The 15,430-nt window shown below is 37.4% G+C and overlaps 1 protein-coding gene across 6 annotated transcripts in view; it reads right to left on the reverse strand.

Annotated features, from left to right (window-relative positions):
• The window catches only part of NUBPL (NUBP iron-sulfur cluster assembly factor, mitochondrial), a 352,593-nt gene extending 337,632 nt beyond the window's left edge, over positions 1–14,961 (reverse strand). For 2 of the 6 annotated variants that reach the window (XM_063645948.1, XM_063645950.1), the window contains exons 1-3: positions 14,802–14,953; positions 14,132–14,279; positions 11,330–11,364 (exon numbers count right to left, since the gene is read on the reverse strand). In XM_063645948.1, coding sequence (XP_063502018.1) covers positions 11,330–11,364; positions 14,132–14,279; positions 14,802–14,909 — 291 coding nt within the window. In that variant the 5' untranslated portion in view covers positions 14,910–14,953. Of the gene's footprint in view, positions 1–11,329; positions 11,365–14,131; positions 14,280–14,604 lie in introns of all 6 variants that reach the window. The other 4 variants (XM_063645949.1, XM_055291598.2, XM_055291596.2 and 1 more) reach the window with 4 other exon arrangements.
• Positions 14,962–15,430: the final 469 nt, after the last annotated feature.

The raw sequence follows: 15,430 nt of genomic DNA on the forward strand, positions 1-15,430 counted from the left end.
CTCAGGAGGCTGAACCAGGAGGACTGCTTGAGCCCAAGGGTTCAAGGCTGCAGTGAGCTATAATCATGCCACTGCACTCCAGCCTGGCCAACACAGCAAGACACTGTCTCTAAAAATAAATGAAGAAAAGGACAAGGGCAGGGCTCTTTCCATTTTGTATCCCCCATGCCAATCAGAGCACCTAAGAGATGACAGGCCCTTAGCAAACATTTGGTAAATGAATGTATGAAAGTGTGTGTGTAGATGTCACAATCATCAAATATTCACGAGAAAATTAAACAATTATAATGAGTATTTCCATTTCTTATCCTGAAAATATTCTTAGTTTTAGTAAACAGTTTTGCTTTATAATTACAAATATAGTTTCTGAGCCCCTCTCTCAGTGAACATGAAATGTGTGAATTCAAATGCACTTATAAATATAAAACACATTTCTTACCCAGAATTGCCTTTGAATTGACAAGCAAAAAGCAAAAAATAATGATTTTGCAATTGTTCCTTCTGAATCTGATCTTTTGCCCTAGTTTCTACTCTAGCTTTAAAATAACTATACTTAAAACAAAAATAGCATACCTTTCCTCCAAAATGGCTAACCACAATACTGAAACACAAATTTTTTCATAAGAAATGTTATGTATTGTATTTACTTCCAAGCTATAATAAAAGAATTAAGAATTGGTTAATTTAATATAGCATAATCCCTTTACAACACATGTATTAAAGAAAAGATGAGCCCCCAACCTTATAAACTTGAACTAAGTAGTATACATCAGGATTTCCCATATGTAATTGTGAGAAACATAGTTTCATCCATATTTACTCCAAATTCACATAACTAATATTCCAGATTATAATAACATGGAGCTAATAAGAACAACTCTTATTAGCATTTACTGTATGCCAGACACCGTGCTAAGTGCTTTACGTGAGTTATTTCCTTTAATACTTACAACAACGTTATTAGGTAGGTACAGGCAAAAGTCACAGAGTTTGCAAGAGGCAGACCCAGAATCAAGCCCAGGTGTATCTCACACCAAAATGCTGGACTATTAGCTACTATATACATATTTATTAATGAAGAAAATCATAGTGTTATAAGTGGTGACACAAAATATATTCTGACTTAAGACTGTTGAACCTTTCAAAAATCAAAACCTAAATCTTGAATTAGAATTTCTTAGTTTGTTCTGACATGATCACAGACCTTCAAAGGGCCAAAGATAACCCTGATTATGTTTAAAGAACCACTCATAATAATTTGTGGGAAAAAAAGCAGTACATCTAGGAAGAATAAGTGTTAAGACACTATGTGATCATGAGAAAAAATTAAATACTTTGAGATAAACATCAATAAAAAAGAAATAACAGAAGAAACATAAACTCTTTGAAGATAAGACTGCTTTATTTCCCATCTTTAAGTCCAATTAAAATTCTGGTTAATGATTCCTTGTAGCAATGGAAAATAAGTAAAAACATAAAATAAGTTTTGCTAAAAGAATCAAGTAGGCCAGCCAGGCGCAGTGGCTCACTCTTGTAATCCCAGCACTTTGACAGGCCGAGGCGGGCGGATCACCTGAGGTCAGGAGTTCAAGACCAGCCTGGCCAAGATGGTGAAACCCCATCTCAATAAAAATACAAAAATTAGCTGGGCATGCGCCTGTAATCCCAGCTACTCAGAAGGCTGAGGCAGAAGAATCGCTTGAACCCGGGAGGCAAAGGTTGCAGTGAGCCAAGACCAGGCCACTGCACTCCAGCCTGGGCGACAGAGCGAGACTCCACCTCTTAACAAAAAAAAAGAAAGAAAGAAACAATCGAGTAGGCCAGGCGCAGTGGCTTACACCTGTAATCCCAGCATTTTGGGAGGCCGAGGTGGGCAGATCTCTTGAGGTCAGGAGTTCAAGACCAGCCTGGCAAACATGGCAAAAGCTTATCTCTAAAAAACTACAAAAAATTAACCGAACATGGTGGCACACACCTGTACTCCCAGCTACTCAGGAGGCTGAGGCACGAGAATCCCCTGAACCCAGGAGACACAGGTTACAGTGAGCCGAGATCATACCACTTGCACTCCAGCCTGGGCGACAGAGTAAGACTCCGCCTCAAAAAAAAAAAAAAAATTTGAGTACATAAGATGTTCACTGATTTATTTTGCAATATTACTTACAAAAAGCTTTTATTTAGCTAGCAATACTAAAAATGTATTTCAAACTTATGATAGGTCAGCCACTGTGCTAAGTGCTTCATATACATTATCTCAGTTAGATTTTAATTACTTCATTTGCTCAGTGAAAAAAAAAAGCATAATATGTATTGAACAAACTATAGGCACCTTATCCAACACTTGGAATTTGCCGTGTATATTTTATTTATTTATTTCCTCACTCATTCTTTCATTTGTGGCCACTCTTCACTTAACATGCTCCACAGTCACTACCAACATTTATCAAGAACCTACTATGTTCCATTACTGGACAAGGCACCGAGGATAAAAAAAGGAATAAAACCAAAATTATTGTCCTCTAAATATTCACAGACTAGCAGAGAAGATAGTAAACAAACTTTATACAATAATATAGGAAGTGTTCATCCTTTCCTCAAGGCACCATAGCAGAGAAAATAGAGAACAAGAATAACCTAATGCTGGAATAATAGTAAAAGAAGTCATCCTAGAAGATCCACAATATGGATCCGAATAAAGCAGTGGCATTAAGGAATGAAATAAGAAGACACAGTCTATAAAACTTTAAGTGGCAGAAGCAGCAGGAACAGGTAATTGATTTGGGAATGGAAGATAACGGTATGATTCTTTCAGCTATATTCCACCAAAAAAACATAGATAGGTAGACAGACTTCCATGGGACAAAGACAGTCACAGGGATGAAGAGTTTGGTTTTACACATGCTGAGTCTGAAATGCTTATAAAGCATTCAAATAGACATCTACCATAGAAAACAAGACAGACCAGACTGGTACCCAGGAGAGATATGCAGGCTGGTGATGCATCTGGAGTAAAGGCACATGAGTAGTAACCACAGCAGTGGGAAAAGCTGAGATCACTAGGTAGAGTATAAAATAAGAAGAGGGCCAAGTAGAATCATGGAATACAGACATACACCCCATAACAACATTTCAGTCAACAATGGACTGCATATACGACAGTGGTGACTTAAGATTATAATGGAGCTAAAAGATTCCCATTGCCTAGTGACGGCACAGCCATCATAACATCACAGCACAACATATGATTCACGTGTTTATGGTGATGTTGGTGTAAACAAACCTACTGTGCTGCTACTTGTACAAAAGTGTACATTAATGCCCTAGGCCTTCACATTCACTCACCACTCACTGACTCACCCAGAACAACTATCAGTCCTGCAAGCTCCAATCATGGTAAGTGCCCTATGCAGGGGTACCATTTTTTATCTTTTATACTGTATTTTTACTGTACCTTTTCCTTGTTTAGATACATAAATACTTACCATTGTGTTACAAACGTCTACAGTATTCAGTACAGTAACGTGCTATACAGGTTTGTAGCCTAGGACAAATAGGTTATACCATATAGCTTAGGTATACAGTAGGCTATACTATCTAGCTTTGTTTAAGTACACTTTATGCAGTTCATACAAAAATGAAGTCGCCTAATGATGCATTTCTGAGAAGGTACCCCCATCATAAAGTAAAGCATGACCATACGTCATCTTTTAAGAAGCAGGAAAAGAACAGTGTGTAGGCCACTAAATCGCAACAAACGCCTCCATCCCATACCACTTCTCACAAAAAATAAAGTAAAACGAAACTTTACACTTAATACTTTCAAATCTGCCTGTGCAATCATACGTATAGCAAACATTTACCAGGTATTTCCTAAGTCATAAGGCATTGCACTAGCTGCTGAGGGTAGCCAAGAATAAAGCCAACCAAGTTCTTAATCATAAGAATCTAGCTAGGCCAGGTACAGTGGCTCACGCCTGTAATCCCAGCACTTTGGGAGGCCGAGGCGGGCGGATCACGAGGTCAGGACATCGAGACCATCCTGGCTAACACAGTGAAACTCGGTCTCTACTAAAAATACAAAAAATTAGATGGGTGTGGTAGCGGGTACCTGTAGTCCCAGCTACTCGGGAGGCTGAGGCAGGAGAATGGCGTGAACCCGGGAGGCGGAGCTTGCAGTGAGCCGAGATTGCACCACTGTACTCCAGCCTGGGTGACAGAGCAAGATTCCGTCTCAAAAAAAAAAAAAAAAAAGAATCTAGCTAAAATAGAAGCAATACACCAAGTATGTTAAGAGCACAGGATCTAGGTTGGCATTCGAACCTTAGCTCTGCCATTTACTTTCTGGGTGACTTGAGGCAAATTACTTAACCTATAGGTGTTTCTGCTTCCTCAACTACAGTGGGGATCACAATAGTACTTATTCCCATAACATTGCTGTGAAGAGTAAATGAACTAAGAACCACGTCATGAAGATTAAAATAGTCCATGGAAAGTACATATAACAGTGCTTGACACATAATGAATGCTCCATGGAAGTTAGTTATTTCCTATTATAAAAATTATCAGAATGGCTGCATGAGTGCAATAATAATACAAATCAACAGTGTTACTGGATTTCAAAAGACGAAGAAAGGGCCAGGCCGGGCACAGTGGCTCATGCCTGTAATCCCAGCACTTTGGGAGGCCGAGGTGGGCAGATCACCTGAGGTCAGGAGTTCGAGACCAGCCTGGCCAACATGATGAAACCCTGTCTCTACAAAAAATACAAAAATTAGCCAGGCATGACGGTGCTTGCCTGTAATCCCAGCTACTTGGGAGACTGAGGCAGGAGAATCACTTGAACCCAGGAGGTGGAGGTTGCAGTGAGCCGAGATCACACCACTGCACTCCAGCCTGGGCAACAGAGTGAGAAAAAAAAAAAGACACTCACTTGGCAGGAATTCAGGGAACACTTCAATGAGCTGCTGAGCTGCCCTTCTGAGCAAGACTAGCTCATACGGTGCCTTTGTGTGAATTACAAAGCAGCCCATGGGTGCACATCTTTTTTGTTTTTGTTTTTGACAGATCATAAGAGAACAAGAGGTGCACATCAAGAGGAGGGTAGCCTGCATTTCTATCATCACTCAATCCCCTCAACAAGCATCCTTGTGCAGGATATAACCAGCACAGCCATATAAGGAAGCCTGAAAGATAGGACACATAAAGCTGGTGAAAGGTAACACAAACATTCCAGCAGACAAGTAGAAGAATGACTGTAAGCTATCAAGAATAGTATATCCAGCCTAGACTGGCTTTGGCAAGTAACCCAGATTAGCTAGAGCATAACAGCCATTTAGAAGAATAGCTGAAGATAAACCCAGAACAGTAGATTGAAGCCAGATGGCAGAGGATATTGAGTATCAGCAAAAGCATCCAGCTATGACTCTGAGCAAGGGAGTAATATGATTTCAATAGTGAGAGAAGTCTGGCATTATGTACTAGAAGGATTTAACTAAGTACGGGCAGGTAAAAGGTCATTGCAGTGGGATGCTAGTCTGAGTTCCTCAAAGGCAGGGATTCTGTGTCTCATTCATTTTTGTATCTTCAGAACTAACATAGCACTTGGGACAGAGTAGGCACTCTATAATTGTTTGAGGTATAAATGAATGAATGACCAAAAAGTAGCATGTGCCTTAATTAAAATAGGAACAGTGGAAATAGAACAATACATACTGGAAAAATATTGTAGAGATAGAAAAAGGGATATTTGCTTGCTGATGAAATGTGGCAAGGATATTAGGGGAGAACCAATAAAGACTGTAAAACTAATAAATACTATGTGGATTGCATTACAGGTTTCTGTGAGAATCAAATATAATTATGTTCATGAAAATGCTCCACTTAAAACAATACTGCTTTACTCTGGAATAAAAGCTACTCATCTTGGGCAGATTTACTACTATATTTGACACTGAATATATCTCATCATTTTAAAACATTTGTCTTCCTTTTGTCTTCATCAGATTATAAAACCTCTAAGAGTACACTGGTGTCTACTCTGTTATGAAGCAATATTAATAAAATCTTATTAAACGTTGCTTTAATTAAACTTTCTCACAAAAGAAACTATTAAACCAATTTCAACTATATACCAAAAAATTATAGACACATACACACAGACATACACTTATAGAAATATACAACATATTTATATATACTAAACACTTGTGAATGTAATCTTAGCAGGCTATAAGCTTCCATAGTATATGTTTATTTTTCTTTACTTTCCGCCAGTGTCTGGCAATGAGTGTTAGAGGTGCTCAATAAATGTTTGTTGAACTAAAATGAACTGAAATGAACTGACTTAGGAATCTCACAGAGCTTATCAATGGTTTCTGATGGTCTTTAAGTTTCCCTCTCCCAGTCTCAGTGCTCTTCCATACTGTGCATCAAATTTATGCTGTATAAGAATGAGATCCATAATAAGAATGAGATCCATAATAAGGATGTTTTTAAGAAACAGAAAAAAGAAAAATCAAAAAATAAGATTGTCAATATATAAGATCAGTGGGTACCGTTAAGGTCTAACAACTGGCTTGGGGTAGTGGGCATGATTTTCAGTGTTTGCCAATTTCCATGGTTTAAAAATTCCCATCATGGGCCTATTTCAAGCTAACAACATGATACGAGTCAGTTTGCAAAATTCACTGAAAATTTAACAATCAGCTGTCACAAGCCAGTATGCACTGGCTCAGGCACACCATGGATTGCAATATTTATATGCATAGTACACATGATTCCCAAATTTTGCTCTGCAATACTACCCATCCACATCCTCAAAGTTAAGTACAAAAGGCAAGGAAAAAGCAGGAAAAATCTACACCCTATTCCTATAATGCTTTTAAAACCTCAATGCAGGCCAGGTATGGTGGTTCATGCCTGTAACTCCAGCACTTTGGGAGGCAGAAGTGGGTGGATCACTTGAGGTCAGGAGTTTCAGACCAGCCTGACCAATATGGTGAAACCCTGTCTCTACTAAAAATACAAAAATTAGCTGGGTGTTGTGGTGGGCACCTGTAATCCCAGCTGCTCAGGAGGCTGAGGCATGACAATCACTTGAACCCGGGAGGCAGAGGTTGCAGTGAGCTGAGATCACACCACTGCACTCTAGCCTGGGCAACAGATCGAGATCTTATCTTAAAAAAAAAAAAAAAAAACCTCAATCCACAAGGTAGAGGTAGTCTTCTTTTGAACTGGGCATATGGTCCAGCCCAGAAATTCCTTTAGCCTAGACCAGTGACATTCAAACTTTTCTGATCATGTACCGCAATCAGTTTTTTAAAAGGTACTTGGGCATACATCCTCAATATGTTAATATATTTGTTTATACATCATATTAGAGCTACTATACTAATACCATATATAAGGTATATACAAATAAATATTAAGATAAAAATTAATTCAAATAGAAAAGAAAAATGTTCTGCCCACATCCCAATGGACTGTCTTGCAAATCTCCCCCGGGCTTACACAATCCACTTCAGATATTACTAAGTACAACATGAAAAGTAAAATGAATAGCTTCCTGGACCTGTTTCCCCTAGGCCTACAACCTTATCTTATCAGATCTTGCCACTCCATGAAATATCATGCTTTTATTATTATTTTCACATTACTCCAGTATATCAACTTTGGAAACAAAAGACATCATTCTATTTATAGCATTCTATTTTTAGTAGTAGCATTTCAATTTACAAAATATAGTAATTCTCAATCACTGAAAATGTCAAATCCTAGAAAACGTAGCATTCCTGAGTGTGATGTTAATATCATCCTCAAACAGTTGTTGGCCGAAGATTCATTTGATGAATCCAATTTTTCTGAAATAGACAATTCTGATGATTCAGACAATTCTAATGTTAGTTCTGTTTAGAAATAACTCCAAGAAGAGTTTTTATATTTTATTTTCACATTGAAAATCAGTCAGATTTGGTTCAGCCTCAAAGAGCGTGTTTATGTAAAGTTAAATGAGCGCTGGCAGCGAGCTGTACTTTTTTTTTCTAAACAGGAAACGAGTTAACTGTTTTTTTCATCCTTTGATCCCTTATTACATAGTTACTTCACATTATCTATAAGACTCAAAGCTTTGGCTGCAATGATAACCAAACTAAAAGAGGTCCACACCTACAAATTTATCTACCTTCCCATCCATTGAATTTTCCCTGTTTCCTTCCTTAAGGAAGACAGTGTCCTTTTTCTAGGGTAACTAAGTGCTGTCATTAAAATTACTAGGAAAAAAAACATATTACTGGCTCTTATTTCAACACGCTTGCCTAAACATGTATGTTTATCTCCCTTCTCTTCCAAATTCCATTAAAATGACAAGGAAACAAAATAGTCTAAAAGTAAATAAAACCATAACCACACTAGAAAACAAAAGAGAGTGACGTTAGCAGATTAGAAGTGAAAAATTCTAGATCCATGGTTCTTAACTTTGGCATGCATCAAAATCGCCTAGGGGGTTGGTTAAAACATAGATTGCAGATCTCTATCCCCAGGGTTTCTGATTCAGTAAGTCTAGGGTGGGGCTCAAGATTTTACATGTCTAACAAGTTCCCAGGTAAAGCTGATTCTGCTGGTCAACAGCCACATTACAAGTAGAGGTCACTAAGAAAAACACTTTTATTAATTCCAATTAGCATCCTCGGAGAGATTCAAGAGAATGGTACAACCTTTTTTTTTTTTTTTTTTTTTTTGGAGCAGCAAGTGGAAAATAAGAAATAGTTCTGAAAATTGGAAAAAAATATAATTTCCAAATGAAAAACAAAATCAGAAGAACCTAATAACAACTAAAGTCCAATACAGCAATCTGAAAAATAGTCAAAGACATCTTTCAAAACACAGAACAAAAGACAAAGAAATCAAAATATGACAGAAAAATTAACAAGCCTAAAGGTCAGTATCTACCTAATAGGTTTCTGGAGACAGAACAAACACATCACAAAACATAATCAATGAGCAGAAGAAATTTTTCCTATGCTGAAAAATACTCAAAGCTTGATACTGCAGGGCCAAATCCCACGCAGGTTAAGCCAATAACTAGACGCATGTTTGTGGCACTTTTAAATGTAAAAGACATAAAGAAAACCTAAAATCTTTGAGAGGGAAAACACTTGTTATTACAAAAGAATATGAATCAGACTATCATCAGACATTTCATTAGCATGCTAGAAGAAAACGGTATGTTGTTTTCAAAGTTCAGACAGGAAATTATTTTGAACCTGGAATTTTATAGTGTACTAGAATCTAGTTAAACTATCAAATAACGAAGATAAAGACACTTTTGGAAATTAAAGAAATAAGCAAATTTACTTCTTATATGTATTAGTCTCCTACTTCTATAAAATATTATCACATAAGTCCAAATAGATCTCAATGAGCTAAAATTAAGGTGTTGGCAGAATTACATACCTTCTGGAAGCTTTAGGGAAAAATCAGTTTCTTTGCCTTTTCAAGCTTCTAGAAGCTGACTACATTCCTTGACTAGTGGTCCCCTTCTATCTTCAAGGCCAGCAACGGTGGATTGAATCCTTCTCTTATCAAGTCACTCTGACTCTGACCTACCTCCATCTTTGTCATTTATAAGGATCTTCAATTGGACCTAGCCAGTTATCCAAGATAATCTTCCCATCTCAAGATCTTTAATTTTGCTGGTGTTAGTCACACCAGCAAAGTTCCTTTTGGCAAGAAAAGTAACATATTTACAGGTTCCAGGAATTAGGATGTCGACACTTTTGGCAGGCCATTGTTCTGCCTACCAAAACATGTAAGGACTCAAGGGTGTCCTTCAGAAAAACAAAAAAAGAATTCAAGAAAGAGGATAAGATGGGATACATGAAAGTAGGTTCTCCATAAAAGGAAGCAAGTTGAAAAAAAATTTTTTAAGAAAAAAATTTTATCTTGATATTGGAATCTTCTCTTTCTAGAAGCACAACTTTAGAGAAACTTAATTACATTTTCTTCCCTAAAAGTCCTTTTATGCTACCTGTTTCTATGGTGAATAAAATTTACATAACCAAAATATTATAAATCTTATTTATTAGTTTCCAATTTTCAGAAATATACAGCCAAGCATCAGAAGACATGAATATCTACGTCTAGTTCCAGGGTCTGGCATATTCTGGACTCCATATACTGATATCATACTTACAGAGATACCACACATTATTTTTTCATATGTGCTATTTATTAGTAACTGAAGTTACATAGTAAGGGTAGAAAATAAGTTAGAAGTATAGCCACAGTTAAACATATTAAATGATTCTTGCCTGTATTCTATAAAATAGGTATGAAGGAGAAATTAACATCAATTCTGAAATACGTGTGTGCCTTTTCATTAAGTAGCTGATAATTTATGGAGTTGCAAATAAGTTCAATGTTAATTTTCATTTTTTAATATCTAAAAAGATAACATCTAACAATAATGAGACTATGAAAAATTGATACTCCCATAGACTATAGGTGAATTTTTTTTTCTTCTCACAAGGAAAAGAATGGAACTGAAATTTTTTACAAGCAAACTTTCAGGAGTACAATTTAAAGTAGGAATATCTTTTGACCTAGTAGTTTTACTCCCAGGAATCTATCCTGCAAAAATGTTATCACTTAGTATATAAGAATACTATATAAGAACTCCACCATAGCATCATTTAGAGTAGGGAAAAAATGGGAACCAACCTAAATATTTCATCAAATGGGAACTGGTTAAATATATTATCATTGACATTAATGCAGCAGCCATTAAGAATGAGGCACATCATGGAAAGATGTATGCACACACATATACATGTATATTGTTTTAGATTTTTATATGGAGAAAGGAAGAGCTGAAAGGATATACATAAAACTACAGCATAAGTTAATTCTTTGGAACAGAAAGGAATGCATAAACTTTCAGTTTTGCATTACACATGTATTCCATTTGAATTTTGTTTTAATGGATATGCACTACTTTTAGAATATCTTTCCCCTTAAAAAAAATTAATTCCTAACACTTAAAAACTGAACCCAGAATAATGCTTCTGTAAATCATAAAGGCAAAATTGGTTTAGGATATAAAGAACATGAAAGCCTCTTGTGGGATATATAGCAAACAATATATGGTCAACACTTAAATACATTATTATTATTAAATGTAACCAGTAGTGATGGCAGCATTGAGTTCCTTAAAGATATGCAACTCACTACAACTACACTATAGCTTCTGACAGAGTAAATAAAAAACACCAATATGCTCTTTATCATTGCCTTAAAAACATTTTAATAAATTAATATTTCTATTGATACCTACCGAATCATTCGCTGCTAGTGCAAGTGCAAGATTCACTGTAAGAAACAAAAAAAAATAATTGAATTTAGTAACTTTCCTTCTATTAAAATTCGTTTTATCTTTTAATATTTTCGTGTAATTTTTAATAATTTCACGTAATTTTAATATTTTCATGTAATAACCTAAGCATATAAATTTTTAACATATATCCCTTACTTGTAAAGAGCAAGCACATGGAGGAACACAGAAAGTAAAAAGAAAAGTAAAAAAGTAATTTTCCAATAAATGCAACAGATGCATGCCCCAAAACTAACATTTTTAAAAATCCATTTCTATTACAATTTTGTTCAAATAATCTACTTAGTTTTTTAAAATCATGTTAATATATAATTCAATTATTTTCAAAAGCATATTTTATAGAAAAACTATCTTTTTATTTTTAAAAATGTACACAATCTCATTGCCTTTCATTTACGATTACTATGTTCTGTCCCCCAGGCTGGAGTTGGGACCACAGGTGCGCACCACCACACCCAGCTCATTTTTTTTTGTTTTTACAGACAGGGTCTTGCCATGTTGCCCTGGCTCAAGCAATCCTCCCACCTCAGCCTCCCAAAGTGCTGGCATTACAGGCATGAGCCACCGCATCCTGCCCCTACTGCCTTTTAAAAATAAATGCTGATATTGCAGGAGTTCCAAGTATCTAATTCATAAATACTCATGTATATGAAAGGCTGAACTACTGTGCACAGAGAGAAGGGAAAAGGGTAAAAGGTAAGAGAGTAAAATGTGTTCCCAAACTGCTTATGCTGACGAATCCCATAAAGAAGGAAAGCAGTAGTCCCAAAGCCAGCTTTAGCCCAGCAGTAGGAATATGCTACATCTGAGAAGAGTAACACAATTCAAAGACTGATCAACAAATAGGCGCTCATAATGTGAATCACATTTCCTTACAGAACAATGGTATAAACTACGTCAGGGTTATTTTCTTCAAACTAGTTAAGAGCATAAATTTTTAAGGCAGACCTGGTTCAAATCCCAGCTCCGCCACCTTCTATTGTGTACTCTTGAGTAGGTTATTTTACCCATAAGTTTGTTTTCTCTTCTATAAAATGAAAACAATGCCTACTTCATAACTGTGGTCAGGATTAAATGAAATATTGCATGTAAAATACTTAGCCTAGGGCAAAGACTTGATAAATTCGTTTTTATAAGTTATAAAATTCTGAATTTCAGGTACAAGATAGGTTACACATAATGCAACTTTAAGGCAGAAACTTTCAGAGGGTAATTCATTTTAGAGTTAGGTTCTTCCTACATTTAAACAATAGAATCACTGAGCATATTTGCATTAGTCAAATGTCATCATTCTAATCTAAAACATCTCTAGCATGTGTATTCAAATGGGAAGTATTTTGAAGTAGTTTGAGGCAGGAATAAATACATATAAGGAAAAGAAATATATTAATAATACCAATAGAGTTACATAAAAATAACCTATTTTTAAGACTTAGATATATGCTCACAGAACTGTTATGAAAAAGTATGGGCCAGCTTTTCAGGACAGATGGTATAATGTTAACAAAGTGAGAAAGGGACATTTACTGAAGCACCCACTACGTGTCACATGTTGTACACTTTCTCATACATTTTCCTGTTTAAATGCTTTCACATTTCATGGAAACAGTCATCTTCCAACTGAAAATAATAAACAAACAATCTTAAACAAGTGCCAGCCTACAGACCCAACAAATTACAAAAGCCAAAGAACTTATGGCTACAATCATGAAAACACCTTCCATCCTTATCCAGTTCAAGTAATCACAGAGCATGCAAAAGGATTCAAACCACTGAAAACTGGAAAATGTACTCCAAAAGGTTCTAGAACCAAAAACTAAGAGCTTCTAAATTTTAAAAACAACCAGATGGATTGTAAGCCTTTAGGAAAGAAAGGAAAAATGTGCAGGAGAGCGCATGAATTCATTAACAAGATTATTAATCTTTTTTAACAATATGGCGTCTATCAAATAGTAATGGATTAGGGATCTACCACAAATACAATATTTGGTAAATCTTAACTTTTTCAAAACATCTGACAAATTCTCCCACAATTCCCTTCTGATAAAAATGGGGAAAAAAATGAGCTAATAGGCAGGGCGCGGTGGCTCACACCTGTAATCCCAGCACTTAGGGAGGCGGATGCGGGCGGATCACGAGGTCAGGAGATCGAGACCATCCTCGCTAATACGGTGAAACCCCGTCTCTACTAAAAATACAAAAAAAAATTAGCCGGGCATGGTGGTGGGCGCCTGCAGTCCCAGCTACTTGGGAGGCTGAGGCAGGAGAATGGCGTGAACCCCGGGAGGCGGAGCTTGCAGTGAACAGAGATTGCGCCACTGCACTCCAGCCTGGGCGACAGAGAGAGATTCCGTCTCAAAAAAAAAAAAAAAAAGTTACTAGATGTTTTAAAAATAACGGCAACCAATTATTGAACACTAGTAAACACTAAGCTAAGTGGTTAGCTTGTGCAATTTGAATAACCATCTTATGAAAAAAGTTATCTCCATTTTACAGTTAAGTGAACTGAAGATTTGCTGTACAATCTGACCACCTTTTCCTGAGTTAAGGGGTAGGAGACCCGGCTAGTACCTAGTTTTGTCTAACTCCAAAATCTAAGCGTCTACCCGCTACCAACTCCCGAAACTAAGGAATCGCATGTTAGGAATTTCACAAATAAATTTTTAAAACACAAAACTATAATAGTGTGCACTTGCCTGTTGGCATAAGTTCTTAATCAGGAATAGAATTAATATCCTATAATACCTGCTGTAGTAGATTTTCCGACTCCACCCTTTCCAGAAGCCACAACTATAACTTGTTTAACACCTTCTATCGGTTTCTGCTTTGGAAGTCCTCGGGACATGATTTGTGTTCTTCTTTGTTTTAGGGTCTCACTCCCGGCGCCAGACAACTTTAAAAAATAATAATAATAAAAAGCCGTTTTAAATAAGCCATCTCCATCATCACACTGCAAAAGGAAAAACAATCTGAGGTTTGCAATTAAGAGGGCTTTCTTTTCTAATTCTGCTCATCTTCACTATGGAGACATTTACCTACTACTACTGATAACAATTGTAAAGACACATTGCTTAAATTGAAATTTTTCTGCCAGGATACGCTGAACGTTTAAAAATGTAAAAACGCTGCCTCTTTACGGAGATAAGGCTTCCACGTGTTTTGCTTTTCTTCAATCTATTTGCTAAATAACCCAAAGCCAAGAAAGCAATGTAGAATACCACATCTACGTTCCAACTGTGTTTCAAGTCCCGCCACGCCTCAGCCTGGGTCTGCCTGAAAAGTAGGCACGTCCAGCACACTGGGGGTCTCAGGAACTGAGGCGAGTCTTTGGCAAGAAGCAATGCCAGGACATCCGCGGCCCTGCAGCCCAGCATCTCTGTCAGCCCGCTTCCCCCTGCCCTGCAGCACCACGGACCTGGCGCCCACAAACCAACGCTCGGCTTCCCCCAAGCGGGGCAGTGGCCCCGCCACCAGCCCGGAGCGACACCCCACCAAAAAGCAGCAGACGTTGCCAAATCCCCATGACGCGGAACGCTGCTGTGAGCCTTGCTGGGAAACTGTCGCGGGTGGCGCGGAGTGATGACGTCACGTAGCAACGCTCGGCTTTCTCTTCCTAGCAACCGGTCTTTGGGTTTGTTCGCTCAGGAGCCCAATCTGCATGATCTTGTTTATAGCCAGCTACAAACATTTTGCAGCGTTTTACTAAACGTTTGTGAAGTGTTGTCATATACAACATCTCTTATGATACTTACAGAAGTCCCGAGGTAGACAGAAGACTTACTAGTATACTCTTTTTATGGACAAGAAAACGGAGAAAGTTTTAAAGAGACTTGACCCAGCTTAACAAAAGTAGGAAATGGGGGACCTTGAAAATGACTCCAGGATTTCTTTTTTTTTTTTTTTTTGAGACGGAGTCTCGCTCTGTCACCCAGGCTGGAGTGCAGTGGTGCAATCTCGGCTCACTGCAAGCTCCGCCTCCCGGGTTCACGCCATTCTCCTGCCTCAGCCTCTCCGAGTAGCTGGGACTACAGGCGCCCGCCACCA

The sequence above is a fragment of the Symphalangus syndactylus genome, chromosome 9 (genome assembly GCF_028878055.3).
Source record: "Symphalangus syndactylus isolate Jambi chromosome 9, NHGRI_mSymSyn1-v2.1_pri, whole genome shotgun sequence".
Lineage (NCBI taxonomy): Eukaryota > Metazoa > Chordata > Mammalia > Primates > Hylobatidae > Symphalangus > Symphalangus syndactylus.